We start from the raw sequence: 24,161 nt of genomic DNA, 5'->3' as shown, positions 1-24,161 counted from the left end.
CTCTAAAATACATACCGTCGATACTGATGTATGGGGTACTAATATTTGATATTCCTCTGGTTTCATTTAGACTGCGGCTTTGTACCGATCCTGCTAGACTTTTTAATCATTAGGCGTTTTCACATCAGCCCGATAAAAATCCAAGCTCGAGATATTTCCCTATTTCCCAAGTCAGAAAATAGCGCGCTATTTCGAAACATCGAGCTGATGTGAAAACGCCTAATGAATTCTAAAATAATTAATATGCAATCAAGGTCTTGGACATGAATGGTTTCAAAACATATTTCGTAAACATGTACAATGGGGCATCACTAAGTCTTTTGTGAGCTTGACAACTCTAACAACAACTGCTATAAAATACCTAAGCTCATGTACACACACCCTTTCATACCGTCCTATTCCCCCCCCCAAAAAAAAAAGAAATAAAAAAATAAGGGACGGATTAAAAGCTATCCTAAATCATTTTGCACATCGAATGAAGCAGTACAACTCAAGCAACACTGTATCTTTACTACGATGGTCAGTTTCATGGGGCGCTGTGGCATAGTGGATAAGACTTCCAACTCCCAATCGGAGGACCCGAGTTCGTATCCCGCCCAGTGCTTACGTCCTTGGACAAGATGCTTTACCCACTATGTCCCTCTCGACCCAGGTGTATAAATGGGTAGCTGGCAACGCTAGGGTAATAATAATGGCAAGGCACTCTGGTAGAGCAGTGGTAACACTGAAGAGGCTACCCTAGGTAAATAAGACCTTGTTATTATCATCATTATTTTGCAGGGTTATTGAGTTTACACTCAGCAGCATGACAGCCCATTCTGACAGCTGTTACAGACATCAATGGGTGATTGGATTCTGGACCATCGGTAAAAGGTCATCATTCATCTTGCTATTTTTGTCATCAAATTAGTCATTAACCAAAAAAAAGTGCTTGCCAGGGTAAAAAAAAAATTATTCACACATCCCATCATTTCCTTCAGCATTTCTCTTGCAAAAGTTGTAGAAGATATGAAATTTCAATTTCTTTCTCTCTCTTACACATGCACCCCAGGGCCAGTACTAAACAAGCCAAAGGATACTGGTATAAGTGATCAGTGATTGCTAAAAAAAAAAAAGAGGAAAAAAGTGGAGAAAATAACCACAAGCTGATAGGCACTTTGCTATAAACTGTGTAGAAAACTCTCGACATGGTCGAGATAGTGGGCAGATACAGCTTGTGAACGGTTCCCTTTGAGACCGGCACTCACTCCGCTGTGACAGGAATACTGGGCGGTGGCAAGGAGGTGTTCCCATTGACAGTCTGTGATGTGGCTGGATTTACTGCAGCTTCCAGTAATTCTGCCAGCTGTGAAAGACAAAAAAAAAAAAAATTGAGAATGAAGAAACAATCCTGTAAAAGCCAAAACATTTTTCTCGTATGGAAGCTGAAAACTCAATTATAGCTCTAAAATGTTCATGTAAGCATAAAAAACATGTGAAATAATGCTGTAATAACACAATTTCAGTTGGGTCATCATGTTATATTAAATGGGTTAGTCAAATACCGGTTAGTGATTGGATAAACAGAGTCACGTGATGGAGGTACATTCGTTATGTTCGCCCATATTCTTGGTAATGTTCTCCCATGGGAAAACATTTTGACGTAACAAGTGACAGAAGACCTAGGACCGGCCACCCACGCGCGCACAATGAATTTGGCGAGCGAGCGATCGAGTGCGTTGTGCTAGCTCTGCATGCATGCTGGTGGTTGCAATGATCGTACACTGTAACTACAGCCCAGTCGCTGTGTAGCGAACTGCGTATTAACAGCGTCTGGTTTGGCTACACTAGCTACGCGTAAGTACACTGAATCTCTACAATCTTTGGCGGTTGACGTTGACGTATTTGACTAACCCATATAATATAACAGATGATGACTTTTGTTGTCGAGAACATACACTTATTCAAATTCATGAAATTCATGAAATTCATGAAATTCTTCCGTCGAGATGTTCCGTCGAGGTGATCAGGAGGTCGTAGGTTCGAATCCTGCTCGAGTATGTACGCCCATGATTTTTTATCATGGCTACTACTAAACACTGATCAATTCAGTGCTTATTTACGTCGATGTAGGGCAAGTTGTCAATCAGTTGCAACATACACTTATACCAAACATTCCACCCTGAGGGTTTGAAATGCTATTTCAGGAGGCTGTAAGTACATGTACCTCAATAGCATTTCAAACCCTTCGGGTGGAACATTCGATATGTGCCCTCCCCTGCCAATCATCATCTATATATTCTAAATGTTCTACCTTCCCACAATGCTGAATGCGGGTTTGACACAGATGGCTCTTCTGGAATAGAAGTTGTGTACTCCGATTGAAATTATTCTACACTTTTGATCTCAAAACACTCTAAAACAACTCATCATCCTGGCAAATTGTGTCAGCCAGGTAAGTTTTTTGGTAGATCCTTTCAATGTATTGGAAGTAAACTCCAAGTGATGGAAAATCAATTTTGATGTATGATGAATTAGAATGTGCAAGCACATCTCCAGCAAGTCTAATGACTACTCCTTTGAACATGAATTTCACTGACTTTTTAAACTTAAACGATGAAGTGTATTTTCACCACTTGGCAATAAGTAATCTAAATTCGATTGGTCTCAATCTTGGGCAAATTTGACAAAATCTAATCAACTTACAGAAAGATCAAATCACTTTTCAAGATTGCCACTGACACTGATTTAGTTTGCCCAGAATAGAGTTTCATGGTAGAGTAGCTTTCAGAATAGATATTCATGGTGAAGTAGCTTTCATTTTTGACAGTTTGCATCTGGGTGGGACCTTCTTGCATTCATGAGGCTTGTTGGAACAAATATGCCAAAATTACTCACAGCACCACACAGCAGGCAAGATATCATAGCTGGAAAATTTCACCCTTGTTCATACACGTAACTATGTAACTCGGTAATAGCTGATGGTACAACTAGCTCTGGCAAACTATGTACCTGCCCTGCTCTAATGCGTGAACCTGGTATGTCGTCAGTTATGTCAGCTTTGCAGCATATTCAAGCATCCTGGCTTCAATGCAACAGCTCCTGGTTTATGTTCTATTGATAAATTACAATGCTCTGAAAATGATAGCCCTGTCTCTTCAGTTGATCGAATTGCACATTTCTCATTCAAACAAACATGGCAAAGTGTCTGGAATGAGCCGTCAACTATGTTCTACGCACAAAGTTTAACATAGTATTTTGTTTGTCTGCTGATGTACAACATAAATGAAACTTTCTGGATTGAAGCTAAAATTTTGCCCAAACCACAGCTGCATGTTTCATATCTGTCTTTCTTTCATGCAAATGCTTGAACATGATTCTTCACCACTTTCAGTTTTTAATCCAATATGATTTGTTCTTCACTGTGTAAAGCCCTTATAATTTCAACATGTTGCAGCCTCCGTGGAATTTGGCGAGGTCGGCGTGAGTCACACTAGAAATATTTTGCAAGGGCATGTATTTTGCATGGATTACCTGGCACAATCCATCACATCAGACTGGAATATGGCTTTTAAGACAATGTGAAGGACGCCATCCAGGGTTTACCTTCGTTGGAACTGAGAAAATATTCTCATGTACATTAAATACATATACTGTACATATAATACACAGTGCAAGTTCTTTTTTTATTTGAATAGTTTTTACCCTACCAGTAACTCATGGATGCTATAATGTATATATTATTTCCCAAAGGCTAAAAGGAGAACATGTTTGTTCTCTAATTCTCAATGCTCGCTAATCTCATAACATGTTGTGAACAGTGCAATGTAAAAGCAGAAATTATACAATTATTTTGTTATCCTCTGTTCATCGTCTCTCCCCTCCCCCATTCTCCTCCTGAAAATATGTCACATGTGTACGTGTCACTTGCAGAAGAAAAAGTGAATTACTGATAAATTTAGAGGATACAACCATAATCATCATTACCACACCACACTAAATGAATATAACCTACAAATGTAGAGATATATTGTATCATGGTTAAAATGTGAAGTATGCAAAGAAGTGGTACTTCAATGAGTTCAACGAGTTCACATTCACAAAATAGTCCCTGAATAAAGTTTTAAGGCTGTGCGGCAAAGCGACAGGGCACTCTAGAGGTTGTTGAGCGAGACAACCGATTCTTGCCTCTGTTTACAATAATACACTTATTGCATGCCTGATGAGCACTAACTTGCATGTTTCACGCATGTATTTCACTGCACGGAAATCATCACGGGCAGTTTACCTTTGTTAGTCTTCACAGTGCTGCAGCACAAACTTAGCTCATGATGTCTGGTTCTAGAAGAGGATTTGTAACGATTCCTTACCCCCCTCCCACCCTTCCACCCCCAAACAGTTGGGCCCCTGGATTGAATTGAACTGAACAAGAAATAAACTACACAGGGGAACAAGATCATTGACTCATGTGAATAACAGAATAACTCTTGAATAGCAAAATCCTATCTCAGAAAAAGAATAAAATGAATAAATAAGGGGGATGGGGATAAGTTCAGCAGAACCTTGTAATTTCGAGGTCGGATATAGCGCGATACTTGTTTATAAGAAGGTAAATTTGCAGATCCATTCCTCTAATATTCCCCTCTCCCAATATAATGAGATATAAGTTTGCAGGCCCCATGCCTCTGACATTCGGTTGATTATCTCCTCATATAACAAGGAAATGTAAGTGGTATCGTGCAGTTTGTTACAACAAGGTTTCCCTGGACAATGTATTCCTTCTTCGGACTTTTGTTTCAATTTCATCAGCTCCTTTGAATCGAGAGACACTGATACATCATTGTCATGGCATAATAATTGCCATGCCACTAAATCAATGCCACACCCCATGCAAATGACGAGTCTAATCAGTAAAAAAGGCAGCATGAAAGTGAAACAGGAATGCTGCATTCATGACCGCAGAGTGGAGGAGATCAACAAACCTGTTTGATATTTGGCGCAAGCACAGCGATTGTTAGTGTGCGGGCAGAGTGATATTCCCACAGCTGTTCAAAGCGCACCAAACCTGACCCAAGCGGAGCATTAATTGATAAACTTGGAATCATTCCAAGGGCAACCTACTGCTAACAGTCTGTACAATAAAAAATGATGATAATGACAGTAATAAAATATAAGGTACATTTCTGTAACACAGCTACTACTGTACATACATATGGTTGTACTCTACTGCCCGGCAATAGGAAACTCCTATCTGCTGGATTTCTTTATTCGATTATATAAAATACCCAAGAAGAGTTTAAGATTTAAAAACGTACACAACTTTGATATTGAAATTGAAAAGTGAAAGAGGCTGCAGATCTGCTTTGCTTGTGCATGATCAATCAGTGGAAAAAGTTAACTAGACACGTGATATTGGGGGGAGGGGGAAAGGGGCTGTAGGTCACTTGATTTCCTGTAATGCTGCATTCCACATTATTCATATTTTACATTTATATCTGTATCTATTGCTCCCCAATGCTACATATACAATAAACATGCTATTATAGACAGACAAGTTTTGTTTGGAAAGAAGGACGTAGTGGGGATGGGGAGAGAGAAGCCATGGAAAGTACTGTTATATACAATTTGTATGTGTTGATGTAACCAATTTTATCTGCCACAGAAGCATGCTGGTAGTGTGAACACAGCTACAGCACATCAGTGGAGCTGACATCTCATCACCTGCCAAGCAGGATGCTCCGAGTGTGAACGCATCTCAGCATTACCATCACAGTTTGTTCAGTGACTCACTCAAGCCAACACGCTCCCCTGCACCTCCATAGGTCAACAACCTTTTTTTTTTTTTTTTAACCCAACATGAGCTATTTGTAAGGGCTGTCAATGGCTTCTTTTGACAGAATGTTGAAAGTTTTAAGGCAGTTTGGGGACTATATGTTTTTTCTGCTACTGAGACCTTAAAAAGGGATGGTATAGTATTAGTGGAGATGAGGATAAGGCTTTTAACTTTTTGCGAGATACCAAGAAACTACTAACGAAATAGTGCAGAGCATACACTGTACCATTCTACGAGGAATTCAACGTTTATTTAACGAAAATCAATTATGGAATGGCACAGGCATCTAATAACAAACTAAAACAAAGCGACAGTAATTTAATAGTTTATTAATTTGTTATTATTAGGATTGCTGTACTTTGGATATCTCAGCCATTCTAAGACCAAATTTCATCAAATAAATGATGAATTCCCATTGGAATTACAATGTACAGACTGTACATGCTCTTACATATTTCATGCGAGGTTTCTCATTATCTCACCAAAAAGTATTATAAACATGAAGTTAGGTCTTAATCAAAACTATAAGATCCCTTTAATTTCAATTTTGGCAATTCTGACTGCCAAAGTAAAGTGACTGTCTGATGTCAGATATGTAAATATATTGCTGTGCTGAAAAACAGGAGTTAAATGGATGCCTGGACATTGAGAAGAGTTAAGGTGTTTTTCTGAAAATAAGTGTGTGGGCAAATGGCTGTTTCCTGTTAAAGTAAATTATTTGTCTGTCTATATCCACACACAAATTTATCTCTGTCAAAGGACAAGCAGATTTGGGTCTACTTGGTTTGTGGTTTATCTTTAATTTGTGTTTCCTTGTAGAGATTACTGACTGGAAAAACAAAATACAAAACCAAAGATGCAACAACTCTCTGCTGCGGCACATTTTAGTTGTAAAGATTTTGCCTCTGATGAAGATTCTACTACTTTTGACTCCATTTTACTCCATGGGCTCGCCACTAATGGATAAGCAGTTTTCAGCAGCTTTTTGTGCCACACAAAGATTGAGACTAGTTGTTTGTTTCATGTTTATTTGCTGTCAGTTTTATGCTGCATCACTAACCCTTCTCAACTTCCCTGCTGCTCCTAGCAAAGGCTGTTCATCCTCTGTACCTATAAATCCTTTGCAGAGGAGGATGGGGTAAAAATGTGAACTTTTCCATGACAACTGCCCGAGACGTCACAGAGCAGTGCATCTAACTATAGACAGGTAGCAGCCACCTACCAACAGGTGCCCACCATTGATAGACCACTTGTTGACCCTTCTCATGTCAAAGCATTGCTGAATTGCCATTGACTATGAGGTTACAGCCACTAATGCATATCTCTGGTTGCTTATTTTTGTATTTGGGCAACACTGGCAATTAGGGTTAGGTTTACGGTCTAGTGTTTGGGTTAGGGTTAGGATTAGGATTAGGTTAGGGTCAGGGGAAGGGACGGGGCAACTGCCCAGGGGGTTATTGCCCGAGACCCTACCATTGACCAACAGGTTGCTGCCACTCAAATGCCTCTTGGTGCCCCTGCCTATGTGGAAGCCTTGTTGGCCCCTCTCCCTCAACCTATAGCTGGCTGCTGCTCACCTCTTTGTGACCTTTCTCGTAGGCAATATCAGCCGCCTTCCCATCGCTGCACCACTTCGTGGGGTCGGCCCGGCTGCCCAGAAGCAGTTCGACGACGCGCCTGTGACCCGACTCTGCTGCATAGAACAACGCCTGGAAAAAGAGAATGGGAATGAATATACTGGCACTCAGTCGGTGCAAGCGAAGATATGTGTATTGAAATAAGACACATAAGGATAACTGTACTGTTCTCATATTCTCATTCTACTTATATGCTCTTGTTCATACATTCCTGAATCACTCTCAGTTTTTATACACAGCCTGAACCTTTACCCACTTTCCATAGGAAGCTTGGCAGGACATAAACACGAGTCTACTATGAATTTTAGACTCCTCAAGGGAATAACGTGCATAATTTCACAAAGGCATGGAGCGAATATCTCATCATTTTCAACATGCCATTCATAGATCAAATCAATTAAAACTGTATTTACAGTGCACTCACAGAAAGAGGGATTTAGATCCTGCTTATCACGGAGTTTAATATAGGATTGTTTCCTAGTTACGCAGTTCTATTCAATTTGTTCACAATGACTATAATTCCAAATGCATAGTACACGTATCTGTCTTTCCCCAAATTTTTGATGTGTTAAACTGAAGTCAGTCCAGGAGAATATGTTCCAGAATATGATTTGACAGCTATTTAGCACTATGCATCGCACTTATTTGAACGATATCATTTCGGAAGAACTACATCGCTGTATCTGCCACAGTGTGTTATATTTGCATCATACTGCTTTATCCTTCTTTATTTTGCAATGTGCACTCATTCAGTTCTGATAGGACATAATGGCATGAGAAAATTTCAGATAAAAGAGGCAATGCTATTGCTGAAACATGAGCTTAACAAAACACAGGGTCCTTTCAGTCACAGCTATTTGAAAAAATGAAACTCTATTTTTTTTTATTTGCGGAAAGAAAAGCTCATGAAAAACATTTTCATAAAAAGGTAGCCAAGGTTAGGAGTACACAATTCTGAGGGTTACATGTATATATATATATATATTTTTTTTTTTTTTTCTCCTAGATGCAAGGTAAAATACACAAGGTCTCCCACAGAACTGAATATACACGTAAATGTCAACAAGAAATTTCTTTCTCTACCACAAACGATATGCAGGATATAGCCAGGATGTGGTATTCTTTTTTTTTTCCAAAACATAAATACCAGCCACTTCCTTTTTCAAGCATTTGGGTGTTACTTTTAACAATTTATTTTGTTTCAATGGTCTTTGCTCTCACTGCAGAGTGTTTGCAAAAATTTGAATGTGAAGTGATATTCAACTATCTTCTAACCATCCAGAAGTCAATAGCAATAATACCAAACTAAGATTTCAATCACTCTATAGTTTAAAAAAACTTTTTACAGCTCACTGCAATGTTAAACTTCAAGATGCTCTATCCAGTTTAGAAAGTGTTTGTGCTGAATTTAACTTGTTTTTTAATGGAAAATCATTCTTTATCAGTTATTTCACTTGAACAAGCACAAGCTGTAGAGGAAGTGTTTCACTTCTAGTTTGCTTGACTCTAAGCAAACTACTGTAGTATTTTTGCAGTATCACAATCTTTGGTAATGTTTGGTAATGCCAGTTTATTGTTTGTGATTTTGTTTTTATTTTCAAAGAGGTAGCAGCACTTAAGAATCTCTAAGGTAGAGGGTGGCATATTTTTTAACTGATCATTTCACCAGGGGTCCATTTCATAAAGTCATCACATATAAGTCTTGACATTGTAAAACTCACAATGGCTAGAATTGCTCATATGTAGCTATGAGAGACTTTCAAATAAAAGTAAAATCCATTTCACGAAGTCTCTCATAAGTGTGTCTCATAAGCAATAAGTTTCTCATACCACTTTCAGTAACTTGTGCATTTTTGGCCAGCTCCTGGCCCTAGCTAAATTGGCCCGCACCCAGGAGTAAAAATTGTGTTCAGCAACTATAGCAGAGCAGCGCTACTTTTACGATGACCCATTCATCAAGAACTCAGCCACGTACGGGATATAACTACCATGGTAACTGAATGCGTGTTATGGGAGGCATGGCCAGGTAATTGTGACTTTTTACCGTGCAAGGAATTTGGGCCGAGCCTAGCACTGCTACCATTCACAACCTCTTCGATCAGCGCCAGGCCTGAGCCTGGCCCACGCCTGGTGCCAGGCTGCAGCAACGGCAAAATAGTCAGCGCCTGGCATGAAGTGGCCCAACCCATTAAAAAACTGAACATTTTACTACTTAACTTGGGCCTGGCCTGAGCCAGGAGGGTTACTGAAAAGAGGTATTATCATATAGCTCTAATGAAATGGACCCCATCTGCCTTTGCCAAAAGATGTTGACTGACCCAATGACCAACTCTGTCTTATATCCCATTCTTGTCTTACTGTCCATCTCCTGTTGTCTGTGTAGTCCACTGTCGCTCCACAGGCTAGCAGCTTCTCCACCACTCGGGCGTGGCCATGCTGTGATGCAATCATTAGTGGTGTCATGTGACTCCTGCAAATATACGAACAAAAAAAGAAAATGTAAGGAGAGAAGATACAATTCAAAGGCATTAAAGTCAGTCAGATAGAGATCAAGAGAGATAGGAAGAGAGAGAAAGGGAGAGAAGAAAAAATGATGGAGTTTCATGTCATCACTTAAAAAAAAATGCAATTCTGAATATTATATTGGTAGAGGAAAACATCTTGCAGGCTGGGAGTAAAGCAACATAAATCTGAGTGAGAGAGAGGGAGCGAGGGAGGAGGGGGGGAGGGAGGAAGAGAGGTATTTGACCAGAATTCTTGTCTTATTCTCAAGAGACTCTCATAGCATTCATGTGCATTTTAATTTCACGAATCTCGTGAAAACCAATATTTGTGAAATTAAAACTAATGCACACATAGTTCTTGTCTACACTTTATGCATTGAATGCCATTGGCAAATCACGAAAATTTCATGCCGCAAAAAAAAAAAAAGGGCTGTCGGCTCCAATTCGTGAAAATTTCATGCCGTGAAAAAACATACTGCTGTACAGTGCTCTGTGAACTCATGACTAGGAAAACAACTGCAGACATGAGACTGCAGTTCACATGGTTATTAAAGTTGCATCATGAACAGAGTCTGTTCAATCATGCATTGCCCTATTGTTCCCTGGTGAATACCAAGCGCTGCACATGGATGAGAAAACCGTAAACAAATATGCACACACAAACAACACATACTCGGCATTTATAATACACCCATACTCCTTTTCTCCTTGACTGCTCGGAAGCCATTTCCCTACTTTGTCTGCCATTTAGGAAATGCTAGAATCCGCATACAGATATCAGATATCGATGAATGCACTGTTGTCATTTCTGGCCATTCTTAAACACATCACTTTCAAAATTCATAATAATCAGAAGTCTAAAACCTTTCTTCTAAAACCATGTACCAGGTTTGAGGAATAGCTTGAAGGACAATTTCTGCTTTTGTTTATCTGTGTGCGATTATCATGGACTTTCTGCAAAGGAATGATACTGAATAATTCTCCCTTCTTCCCTTCACAGGGGAATACCAAATCTTTGTTTTCTTGCAGAACACAAACATTTTTGTTATGTTCTAAAATCTTTTACAGATTTGCCTCTCCCTAACAAACATCCAACCAGTGGGAAAAAAAAAATGTAATTTTTCATTTATGGACCAACTTGCCAAGTCTCCCATGCAAACAATAATTTATAGGTGTTGGCCTCTACCTTTGACCCATGACCTACAGATTTTACTCAAAATCAAAGCAGTCCCATCATTCTGTGTTGCCATATATCAAGCCTGTTCAAAGAAAAACAACAGACTCCTTTCATTGTTACAGATACCGAACAACAGGCCTACTGTAAAAATGTTTTTGCAAGAGTATTTTTTTCTTTTTTTTTCATGTGCATGTGTGTGTGTGTGTGTGTGTGTGTGTGTGTGTGTGTGTGTGTGCTTGGCCGGGTAAGATGAATTTCCTGTGTTTTCATTTCTGCAAAATGAAGACATTAATTAGAGGAACATACAATGCATGACAGGCAATAATATTTGCGTGGTTTTATTTTATGCTTTGGTTTCTGGCTGCGCGAAATGCACAAATTTCCATTTTTACAGTAGTAAGATCTGACAATGATGTTCGCTAAACTTTGAATGCCAAGCATTAGTACAGTGCAAGCCCGTTATAACAAACATGGATATAACAAAAATTTCATTACAATGAAATAAAAATTTAGGTCCCGAAATTATTATCTTTACATATTCATCTTTATGCACTTTGTTGTTTGGCTTTAACAAAATGTCACTATAATGAAAAAAACATGCTGATCCAATAACTTTATTATAATGGAAATTGCCTGTAATCATGAAAATTTCATCCTCTACGAACTACCAAATATCTAGAAAGTCTCATGAATGTAAAATATGTAAAATGATTTTCATACCCTCTGATTCCATTTTTATGGTAACAAGGGTCAAAGTCTCTATATCAGCTGTCCTCTGATTTGTATCTTTTTTCCCCTCTACCCCTCATTTTTTCTAAATTCTTTCTTTCTCTGTCTGTCTGTCTGTCTGTCCGTCTCTCTTTCTTCCCCTTATATTGGAAATGAACTCTGCCTTGTTTCAGCACCACGTGAATGTCACACCAATCTTCTTCTTCCTCCTAATAAAAGATCGATCACTGACGGATCACGTAGGATCATAAACTGTCACAAGCCAGAACCTGAGGGAATTCACAAGCCCCTTATAATCGTAATCAAGACCTACAGCATGCATGAGCAGAAACGTCTCAGTAAGTGCAGGCAGGGTGGGGATAGCATTCGGCTGACTCTCACTTTTACAGCAAAAGCCCCCCCCCCCCCCACACACACACACACTAAAAACATGGTCATTATTAATCATGTCACAGTAAAGGAATCTTTAATATTCTTTTTTCAATACAAATATTCTTCACTCCTATCGAGATGAAGCATAAAAACAGATGGAATTTTCTGCATCACATGAAGATGCTAGCAGATACAACAGAAACAAATGCCATGATCAGAAAACAAAAATAGAAAAAGAATCAATTTTCCATCACAGTGCTATTCTCAGTTGCATGGACACACATGCATGCACACACACAGGGTATACACACACACACACACACACACACACACACACACACACACATGGTGGAAACCCAGGACCTATTTTACCCACAAGAATTTTACCACATATCCGAGGACCTGTGTGTAAGTAGGACTCTTGTCAACCGAGGACTCATTCGTATATTACCATACAACCGAGGACTTATTACAATAATGCTAATCGAGCTGGGCCTACAAACATGTACCCCTACATGCAAAAGCAGACCGTTTGGAATAGTCTGCGAACCGAGGATGTCCTCGGTTCTCTGTGTGTCCTCGGTTTTATTATGTAAAGTTCATGTGTGTGTCCTCATTTTCCACCATGGGTAAGTGCACACACACACACACACATAAGCCTACATATACAACTGTACACTCACACACACAGATATCTAAATGTACAATAATGCTTTATTAATACACATCGTATACTGTACACCGTACACCTCGTGAAGTCGACATGCACGGTATTAGAGAAAATCTGTGGGCTAATACGCGAATGTCAACTTAAGCAGAAGTCAGCAAAACAAAAAAGAAAAGAGCAGAAAAAATTAGGAATTTCTCAATGCACTGAATTACACAATATGTTCACTTTAATTTGTGATATACATTGTATATCCACTATCAACTATACAAGAAGTTTATATTACATTTATAAATAAATTATATTTATGGACATACAACGGTGTATATGGCCATATGGTACCTTTCCCTATCAATACAATCCCATCCCTCCTGTCCCAAAAAAATCCAAAAAAAATGAAATTAAAAAAAAAGGAATTTAATGACTCTCATTATCTGTGATATGTGTATGCCCAGGTTGTGAGAGCATATCCTTTTCACGGTAGCCTGCACAGAATAATCACCATCTATCTACAGTGCATCCTTTACAGGGATCTCTACCAGGTATCTTTTGTGGTTGACAAGGTAAATCAATAATCAGATGATTATTAGTTGGAAAAGGGGTGGGGGGGGGGGGGGGGGGGAGCAAGCAAAGCATAGAAGCCAGGCAACTACAGTGCAATGAGTAAACAATATATTCACATATCCCACACATTTCTTCTTGCCGTATTATCTCGCTTCAAATTGTTTCACCCCACCCCCCCTCCATTTACCACAGAGACTGTCTTCTCCCCTTTTCTCCTCATTATTGTCAGGTCGCTTAATAGCGAAATTACCATTACACGGCGGATAAAAGCACCAAATTTGGAGAGATGACCCCTCAGGACCTACTCATTGATATTTGAGTAGGAGCCCTCTGTAAAAATTTTTAGGACAACAATAAAAAGAAAATATAAGGGGAATTCCCCCCCCCCCCCCAATTCCTTTTTTTTTGAAAATTACACATTCCATCAACTTGATACTGACATATGTTAAGGGTAGTAATCATTCCCCTGCTTTCTGAAAGCAGTAATCAAGTGCTCTTTCATTCTGCTAGAAAAGTGAAATCATGATAAATTTTCTTTATATTTCCTATATAATAGCTGTTCACACATGATGCCATAAACTCAAGTAGTCTCGTCATCCAGCAGTTAAAACACCAAAACTTTAAAAATTCATAAGTTTTGCATTGATTGTCCGATTTTCCTCAAACTTTCACTGATGTGTTCTACTAATGCTGCTGCTTTCACTCAATCCACATTTCTCTTTGGGTTTTGGTTTCCTTTAGGCATTATACATTCATATGACCCATTTATACGCAAGAACTATTGGGGTTTTTTCAGGGGGGGGGGGGGAGCTGTGATACAAAACTCAATTTTAGGCATCTTTGTTCGCATGTGACAAAAAAAAAAAGAAGAAGCTCATGTGACTGCAAGCAAAGCATGTACTCTAAATCTCCATACTGTGCTTGTTTAAACAATGACTGGAGCCTGACCCCAAGCCTCCTCATCCCAGGATTAGTGCAGCATGTTGGATCATGGGATTAAGAAAATTATCTATGTATTCCACACTGTGTTTGGTATTTTTGTTTTTGTTTTAAGATTGTGTTTGCATTAAGCAAATTACCCAGATTTCAACAATAATTCTTATACACTGTAAACTTTTATTTTCAAGTGTATGTGAAAGGGGGGGGGGGGGGGGGGGGAAGGGGACTACAGTGCACATTTGTGGAAACATTTGATTCTCTGTTAGGATGCACAGCTTTCCCAACCAGAAATAGGCATACAGTACTACACGTAGACGTTATTACATGCATTTACAGTGGAATCCTGTTACAACGAAGTCCTCGGTTTTCTTTCATTATATCGAAATATCGTTATAACCGAGCAGATAAGCAATAAAAACACATAGAGCAGATAATATTACGGCCTGAATTTTTACTTCATTGTAACTGGAATTTCGTTATAACCATGTTCATTATAACGGGAGTGCACTGTATCATGTAATAAACCAGGGAGGATAAACTATACAACTCCATTTCATGTGCCACTTTATGGGGTTAGTTGAAGAACAGACAGTGATTATGAATAAGATAGAATGCAAAAGAAGTATGGTGTCAGGTATTTGATCTTACTTCATTATGGTACTGCCAAGAACTGGATGAACTGTTGTTAGGTGACATAATTAACAGAGTAGGTGACAGGTTCAAGTCCAAGACTGATTCCTTTTTTTATTCCACTTGGTCCACTATTGGACATACAAGTGTATCAAGCAGGGAATTTTACTTTAATATTGGAAAGTAACATCTGTAGCTGTATACTTTGCATGATAACAATTCTCGTCATTTATACATTTGGGTTATATTCCCTAAATCTTCATGTGGCTACAGAGAATTTGATCCCCTTTTGAGTCAAATCCAAATCTAATTTGCTTGGTAGATTAGTAGGAAAACCCTCCCAAACATTTGAACTTGAAATGACCAGAAATACTCCTAATCCCTCCACTGATGAGCTTCTAATACTGCAATAATGTTATACACCTAACATAAACACAATGGTATGGAAAGAATATCAAAAGCTTATAAAGGAGACTGCAACAATAGGCTGGGTGACCTCTACATTAATAGTCTCTAAATTCAGACCCACAATCTTCTTTGCTATCAGATCAAACCATCATCTACTGGAAAACCAGAAATATCCGCAGCATGAAACTTTTGCGAATTGAAACCAACAGCCTTTTTCGCAGCAAGCACTTTCGCGAATTGCCACTGGCATTCAGTGCATTGTGTAGACAAAAAAAAAAAAAATAAATAAATAAATAAAAATGTTTGCATGCATTTGACTTTCGCAAATTTTGGCTCCTCTAAAAATTCACTGAAGATTCATGCATGCAAAAATTTCTGGTTTTACAGCAGTTCCATGAGTGGAAGCTGAGGTTTGACATAAATAATCTTACAGTTTGCTATAAAAGGTTGGTAGTGCAATGCCAATGACATTCTGTGGCATCAACAAGTAGGCCTAGGTATTGCAGATTACACATAAATTTGCTGCATCTTCACTAAAATGTACATACATACATGTAGATATAGGTGTTTGGGACCAGCAATGTGCCTATGGTTAATTACTTATCAACACAAACAGACACGCACAAATCCCCCCTCCCACACACACACATACACGTATACAGGAATAAGTCTTCTATCAGTACATTGTATAGGATTGCTACAATTTTAATAACTGTTGTTGTTCTTTTTTTCAAACACCTCCTTTTCTCCCATTTTTATAAGGGCTAATGATTCTACTGACCCCAAAGAGTCGGTTTGTGTCATATATTTTCTGATGGCTACCCATAAACACACAATGGCTCAGAAATTATATGATGGATTTCCTAATAAAAATCCAATTATATGTCCTGAGATCCAGTAAAATAGATAAAACATGAAAATGTCAGCTAATTGAGGCCTTTTTGACAACTTGATTGGTATAGATTTTTTAATTGATAGCTTTCAAAGACATTCTTGAACACTGTGGTAACTCCATTTCAGAATACAAATATATTGTACTTACTAAACCCAACTAAAAATTCTTACAAGATGATAAAAATGATAAACTAAGCACCCCCCATAAAAAAAAAAAAGGGGGGGGGGGGAGTCAAAGGTTGAGGAAGCTTTTATGAGGAGGCCCTAGACTGGAAGCTTTACATTTATAATACAGCCTGCTTAAAGGGATGGTACAGTATTGGTGGAGATGAGAATTGGGTTTTTAACTTTTTGCGAGATGCCAAGAAAACACTTATGAAATAGTACAAAGCATACTATTTTAAGAGGATTCCAAAGTTTATTTGATGAAAATCAGGTTTGGGAAAGACTGAAACATCCAAAAACAAAGTAAAACAAAGCGATTGTAATAAAATGTGGGTCCCACACTTTATTAGAATTACTCCGTTTTGGATATCTCAGCCATTTCAAAACCAATTTTCATCAAATAATAAACATTGAATTCCTTATGGAATTACATTTTGTACATGCTCTTTCATATTTCATAAGTGGTTTCTCATTATCTCACCAAAAAAAATTAAAAACCTGAAATTAGGTCTCATCCAAAACTATACGATCCCTTTAATCTATACTTATAACATATTAATGAGGTATGAAACAGACAGAATTCAATGAGCTTGAGATGGTTATCACTGATGGTTTCCACATAATGTTTCCTGCCCATCGTGATGCATGACCTATGCAGGCAATACCAAACTCTTCATTCTGTGTTCCCTGCGGGAAACCAATAAAGGCTTTCATATTGGATAAAAAATATGCCTATTCAGTGCCTTTTAGTCCCTTGTATAACATGTAGAGCTCTATGCTGTACATTGTATTTTGGGTATACAAACAATTGTCTTTGTATACTTGATTCGTGAAATCATTTGATTTTTGCAGCTAGCAAATTGTGAGCGTGATTTATACACACTCCTTTGGATATATCTCTGGATAGTGCACAAGATTTATTGAGACTACAAAGAATGACTGCTGAATAGGAAGAAGAATGTGAACATCCTGAAGAGTATTGTAGTTTTGAACAATTGTATATGAATGCTTTTATCATGTAGGCCCTATTCTGCGAGATGACGGTGACATTTTGCTTTCTGTGCAGTAATACTCTTCTGTCTGTTCAATTTTTTTTTTTAAATTTTCATTTTGTTATTTATTGTACGGAATGACTGTAGAGTAATATTCTACATTTTAAGGTCCAGTGGTTAGGTGACTGAGTTTTTAAATTGTAGTACCACGGAGGTATCTCCTATGAAAAAAGTTGAGTGTAATAGCTGTACTTCCCTTCCATTCTAAATCAGATATCATACAAGATACACTGTAGCTTGGAATAGAGAGCAAGTGACATATGGTGACTGCACACTGAGACAGAACACACCTTACATAAAACTCAAATCACTTCATGTTTTTGTATCAATATGAAAAGACGGCAAACAAGAATGCCTCCATACATCGCACAATTAGCATTTCCATTTATTTCTACATTTGTATCCAGATCACTGCAACACAAAAACATCATTTTTTTTGGGGGGGGGGGTGGGGGTGGGGGTGGGGGAGGAGGTCATACAAAGGACAATTGATCAGGAAGGACATTGAGAAAGTGAAAGTCATTGACCCAGTTTTGAAATAAATCAAGCTACAATAATGGGCACACTGCATGGGGGGGGGGGGGATAGAAACCTCCCATTAAGATGAATCAAGCTAGGTTTCATAATGAAAGCAGTATCAAGCTAGGTTTCATAATGAAAGCACAATGAGCTGAAAATACGTACACACACACAAGCGGGAGAAGAAAGAGATGGATATATTTAATACAAACTTGTTTTGTAACTGACAATGTGATACACAGAGATCATCAGTTCTGCAAATGCCTTCATACCCAACAACGTACATGGATAGACCTACTCTGAAGTAGTCCTTACGCTGGTTTTTCAGTTAGCATCCGACAACCACATGCAAAATGAGCTGAACGTTATACATAACCTGTTTCAGTTATTTCGTGTTCTCATATTTCATGACTCTTATAAAACAGAAAGATTCAGATGTTGCATCAACATTGGACATACATGTACCAGATTCATCCATTGTCTGTTAGTGCAAAATTGATCATGCTACGTTAACCAGAATTCTGCTGTTTGGTTCTGATTTTCGCTACCAAACGCTTGCAGCAGAATTTGGTAATTCAAAGATTTTTAAGTTCTATTTAGCCCCTTTCTCTGGGTCTTTGCTTCACACCAGTGGCTTGACTTCAACTTATGCTTCTCCACTGCTTGCTTCTTTTTCGCATCTAATATTGAGAGAGGGCCTGGATAAAGGCTAACTCTCACCACTTTTTTTTTTTTCTGGGGGGGGGGGGTTACTGTCATTTTGTATATAGCTGGCTCAACTTGTAGAAGAAAGAAGGGGGGGGGGGGGCATTTGAGCTGACTCCACACATGGTTCCGATTGTCTGGGGTTGATTCCAATAAATATTGGCCATCCATCCCCACCCCCATATACTTGATTCTTCAACTTCAAGTTATTTTCCAGACAATACATTTCACAAGGGATTGTGCTTAAAAAAGAAAGAAATCTTTTTAAAAATATAAGTAGAAAGAAAAGAAGGCTGGAGATTTGTGAAAGAGTGAGAAAGTGGCAGGTGGTTTAAGTGCTTAGGCACAGTGTGTGCATGTGCTGGCGTGTTGGGGGGCACGATGATGTCAATAAAGTTCTGAAGTTTAAAGGAAGCTAAAACCCAAAGAGACATGTGGATTGAGTGAAAGCAGCAACATTAGTAGAATACATCAGTGAAAGTTTGAGAAAAATCACAAAATCGAGGCAAAAGTTATCAATTTTCAAAGTTTAAGTGTAGAAACTGCTGGATAAGAAGATTATGAGAAGCTATGATGTCATGTGTGGACAGCAATATAATGAAAATATAAAGGGAATTCACCAAAAATTCATTTTTCATGAAAATTACACATTCCATCAACTCGATCCTGACATATGTTAAGGGTAGCAAGTATTCCTCCTGCTTGGTGGTAAGTGGTAAGTCAAGTGCTCTTTAATTATGCTAGAAAAGTGAATTTTTGTAGAATTTCCTTTACATATTTTTTATATTGTTGACCACACATGACATTATAACCTCTAATAGTCTCCTCAAACTTTCACTGATGTGTTCTACTAATGTTGCTGCTTTTACTCAATCCACATTTCTCTTTGGGTTTTGGTTTCCCTTAAAGGCAGCCGATCGCCATCCCTAATGGTACGTAAACTCCGAACGACCGAAGTTTGTGTAATGCTACCACTGAGACAAATTTTAGTGTATGTGTGTGCGTGTGTGTGTACGCATCATACACAAACACTGTCACCGCGAGCTGCGGTGATTGGAGGAGAGAGGCCAGAAGACGCTGCGGCGTGTGTGTGTGTGTGTGTGTGTGTGTGTGTGTACGTGTGTGTGTACGCATCATACACAAATATTGTCACCGCGAGTTGCGGTGATTGGAGGAGAGAGGTCAGAAGACGCGTGGCTCTTTTGGCCTCTCTTCATGCGCATGCGCACTGAGAGTGCGTCCATTCGGAAGCTCTCGGGGCTCGCTGGGACAGCCATTTTGGGTTAGGAGATGAGCACAGGGAGCTCTCTTGTAGCCTACCGTATTTTCGCTGACCCATTGAGCCAGCGCTATTCTCATTCGGGGGTCACTACATTTGATACAGAATGGGGGAGGCAGCGTGTTGCGTTCGTCTCCGTGCCGCACAAACCACTCGCCACGACTGAGTGTCTTTAATACCATTACTGACAAGTAGTTTCAGATGAAAGTGACTGAGAATGATGTTCAATGCACAATAATTTACAGAGAAAAATTCAATATAAAATATGGGAAGTGTAGGCATAGGAAATGAACACAAAGATATCATCCAGTTCTTGCTTTCATCTTCTACTTGGTGATCTTCAGAAGATAAGAGGCATTTCAAATATAAACATTTTCTTTACTTCAATGAAAAGAAAGATCAAAAGGGTGAAGAAGGGAGGGGGTAGACTTTAACAGGGAGGGATTAAGGTAATAACAGGAGAAAAACAGAAACATTTGCCAGTTTCCTCTGAGGAACTGCAAGAATTTTGCCAGACAGAATGAGGCCAGGGGTTGCACCCCACACTTGATGAAGTGGGGCAAACTTGACCCCCTCTCACCTATCACATACAATAATGAAAAAAAAAAGTTTACTTCAGGAGGGGACACCCGGTTCCCCTTTAGGTTCAAACCTTGGAATGTTCTCCTCCTGAAAGAATGATATTGTGGGCAGATTTTTGCACAAACACATCCAAATCTTTCAAATGGATGTGAAAAACTTAGAAAAACTCTTCACAGTTTCAAGTGGCATGCATAAACTGTTGCTAAGATCAGCCAGATCAGAGCAAGTCTTGTTCATGATATCAACAAGCTGGGATTTGAGGCTTCACAACATCATTAAATATGGAGTTCCATCATTGAAACACATCAAGCCAAAGCTCACATATTACAGGCTTACACCCTTCTTGTACTAGTGGGATCAATTTATTTGCTCTAGATAATGATCACATGATTACTTGGTGGCCCAGTTTCAGAGACCAACACATTTCATGATTGTCTGTTTATAGAACATTTTGCTGATGTGCAGGGTGGTATCACATTGCATTTGCAAAGGCACTATTCTCAAAATCACAGAATTGTGTGGATAAGAGCCCATACTACCATCAAACACAACATGTAAGAAAATTCAGAATTGAGAAATATAATACCACGCTATCTATTCAAAAGACGCAAACAAGACTACACATAGCTTTGATTGCCATTTGTATACAAGCTTATAACTCTGACCTTGATGTCTGGAAGGGGGGGGGGGGCTGGATGGATTAGAAAAATGAGGGGATTTAAAGGTACTGTTTACCATTGGGAGCAGTGATTTAAAAAAAATGACTGAGTTATCACATCTGATTCAAATGTGTAGGTCAGTCGTATCACAAAACATCCAACCTTATGAAAAGTTTGCAATGAAGTCAAAAATATAAGGAGATATCACTATTCTTCTTAATAAATCATAACTGTTGATGGTTTATTCCAGAAACAATCTTATCAACTATTGTTCACATTTTGTATATTTAACAATACTTAAAAGTGATTACACTGATTAACATTTTTACATTGGTTGTTTCTATCCCTGGTTGCGTTTGAGTGCTCAAAAGCGAACCAAAGCGAACTGAACCAGAGCATACCGTACCGAACTGTGCCAGTTTTGGAGCGTTCGAGCGCTCTGTGGAGAAAGCGTACCTCACAAGTTATTTTTAAAAAAGGTCACGCTTGTTTGTAGCAAGAATGTCATTCAACTGTTGCTTGAAATACTTACAGCTGTCCCGAACAAAGAGAATCATGTTTTTGCATTGTGACGTATGTGCAAGATACGCTCATACTTTACAGCAAATTTTTGGAACGCTTTGGTATGCTTTTGGAGCACATCGGGAAGTGGACCACTTTTGGCTCGGTTTAGGAGCGTTCGAGCGCTCCTCTGGCGCGGGTACGGTATGGTACAGTTTGCTTAAGAAGAGCGCTCGAACGCACCCCACTGACTATCGTGTTAGAACTATTTTGAAGCACTAGAGCTGGGTTTTTGATTCATCTGCAAATGGTAAATAATAGGCCTACCTTTAAAGCACTCTATTATCAAAAAGGAGTGAGGTCAGAAGCACACCTCCACTTTGAACCACATTTTAGCTTTATATTCCAATGACCCATGCAGACCCATATTTCCGAGGCAACCAGGAACAGATTTGTGATAACTAACACAAAAACAGGAAGGAAATGAAAAAAACAAAACACACCAAAATCTGCCAAAGAAGATTTTATCACTATCATGGGAATTTCAAACAAATTGGATTCCCAAACTTTTAACCTTAGTCACATAGTTGGGCTGGTTACCTACTACAGTGGAAATTGGAGATACGTACAGTAGGCCTATACCACGTAGGCCCTATTTACAGTTGTACTTTAATTGTACAATTGTCTCTTTTATAACATGAGGCCCTATTCACAGTTGTACTTTAATTGTACAATTGTCTCTTTTATAACATGAGACAAAAGATTTTTCTGATGTCACCTAGAACATAAAACATGGGACAGCATCAAGAACAGTCTTGTTAGGTCTAGGACTTGCAATACAGGGTAAGCCTGGTAAAAAAAGAAGAAAAACACACAAACAAAAACAAATCATGAGTAGGCCCTATACTTCTTAAAATTTCATGTCATCTCCATGTACTCTGGGGCACATTCATGTTTTCCTTTTGTTGCTTGCATCTGATGAACAGGAGAGAATTTGTTCTCTGTCACTGTCTTTCCCTGCTTCCCAGTATCCACAAACTAACAACTGTTCAATGTCTATCAGTCATACATTTCCAATCAAATGTAACCCGCTACAACAAAAGGATCCAAAAGTCGGGGGAGGCCAATTTTCTGAAAATGGCATGATATTATTCCCGTACTCTTCTACTTTAATTTCCTATATAGCACAACTCATAAAACTACTCGGTTGCGGAGATATCGATGATTTTATTAGCGCATGTCAAGTGGTTGAGGAAATCAGAGTTTCGAGAAAAACGCCTTCAAAGTTGTCCTTCCGACACTATCATGGTCATGGGGAGGTGAGACAATTTTCACCGCTTGACAATAGAAGGCACGCTCCTAGCGACCTCCGCCATGTTCAGTCAAGCTTAGTGCCAGCGGTCTACGCAAGACCAATTGGTAATCAGGATGCCACGCACTGACCAATAAGATCACTCCCTCGTTGCTAGGGGCGGAGTCTAGCTGCAGCGCTAAATCCAAATCTTCGGACACGTTTCTCTTACATTGAAAGTCGGAAAATCATGGCCCAGAAAAACGCTAATTTCTTGCCTTTCCTTTGGTTATTTAGCTTCGAAATTTCGCCAGATGATAAACAAAACAATAGACTACAAAATTATGCCAAAAACAGAAATCCGATAGTTTTGACCAATTTTGACGATGCAACTTCAAACTCGATTTTCTCGGCTCGGCCGTCAGTGACTTCAGGATCCTTTTGTTGTAGCGGGTCACAAATGGTTTCCTTCTACAGCACTATATACTGTAAATCACGATTTTTTCGCAGCATGAAATTTTTGCGAATTGGAGCCGACAGCCTTTTTCACAGCATGATATTTTCGGAAGTTGCCTCTAACATTCAATGCATATAGTGTAGACAAGAAATTCAAGTGCATTATAATTTTAGCGAATCTTGGCTCTTGCGAAATTAGCAAAATTAAAATGCACATGGACATTCCTCGTTTTACAATAACCATGCCAAATAAGAACCATCTCTTCAAGTGATTAACAGTCTAGGTGTGTACATTAGCAGAGAAACATCCAGGGATTTTTCAAGACTTTTGTTGAAAGTGGTTTGGTGAATACATCTATCTACACACTTCAAAGTTCTCACTTTGAACCAAAAAAATGAAAAAAGAATCTTACCTGCAACTTCTTGAATTCCTACATCTGTTTCACAGTCTTTTTGCTGCTCTTTCAAGATAATACTCACTACTCATTAACAAACAAACAAACAAAAAGTTTTGTCATATGACTCTCCTCAGTTCTTATTGCATATTATGCAAGCACATGAGTTACATCGTACTGTAATTCACAACCTTCACCTGCCTGGAGATACTACCTAATACCAC

The 24,161-nt window shown here is 38.8% G+C and overlaps 1 protein-coding gene across 1 annotated transcript in view; it reads right to left on the bottom strand.

Moving 5' to 3' along the window:
• Nucleotides 1-24,161, bottom strand: part of LOC139742943 (ankyrin repeat, SAM and basic leucine zipper domain-containing protein 1-like) — a 76,543-nt gene that overhangs the window by 10,887 nt on the left and 41,495 nt on the right. The window contains exons 5-7 of the mRNA XM_071653451.1: nucleotides 9,808-9,919; nucleotides 7,390-7,521; nucleotides 1,248-1,345 (exon numbers count right to left, since the gene is read on the bottom strand). Coding sequence (XP_071509552.1) covers nucleotides 1,248-1,345; nucleotides 7,390-7,521; nucleotides 9,808-9,919 — 342 coding nt within the window. The remainder of the gene's footprint in view (nucleotides 1-1,247; nucleotides 1,346-7,389; nucleotides 7,522-9,807; nucleotides 9,920-24,161) is intronic.

Source organism: Diadema antillarum, unplaced genomic scaffold (assembly GCF_040938485.1).
Source record: "Diadema antillarum isolate AM-2024a unplaced genomic scaffold, OU_Dant_1.0 seq00001039_RagTag, whole genome shotgun sequence".
In the NCBI taxonomy this organism is placed as follows: Eukaryota; Metazoa; Echinodermata; class Echinoidea; order Diadematoida; family Diadematidae; genus Diadema; species Diadema antillarum.
Note: the sequence above shows the minus strand (reverse complement) of the source record. Positions and strands in the feature narration are given on the sequence as shown.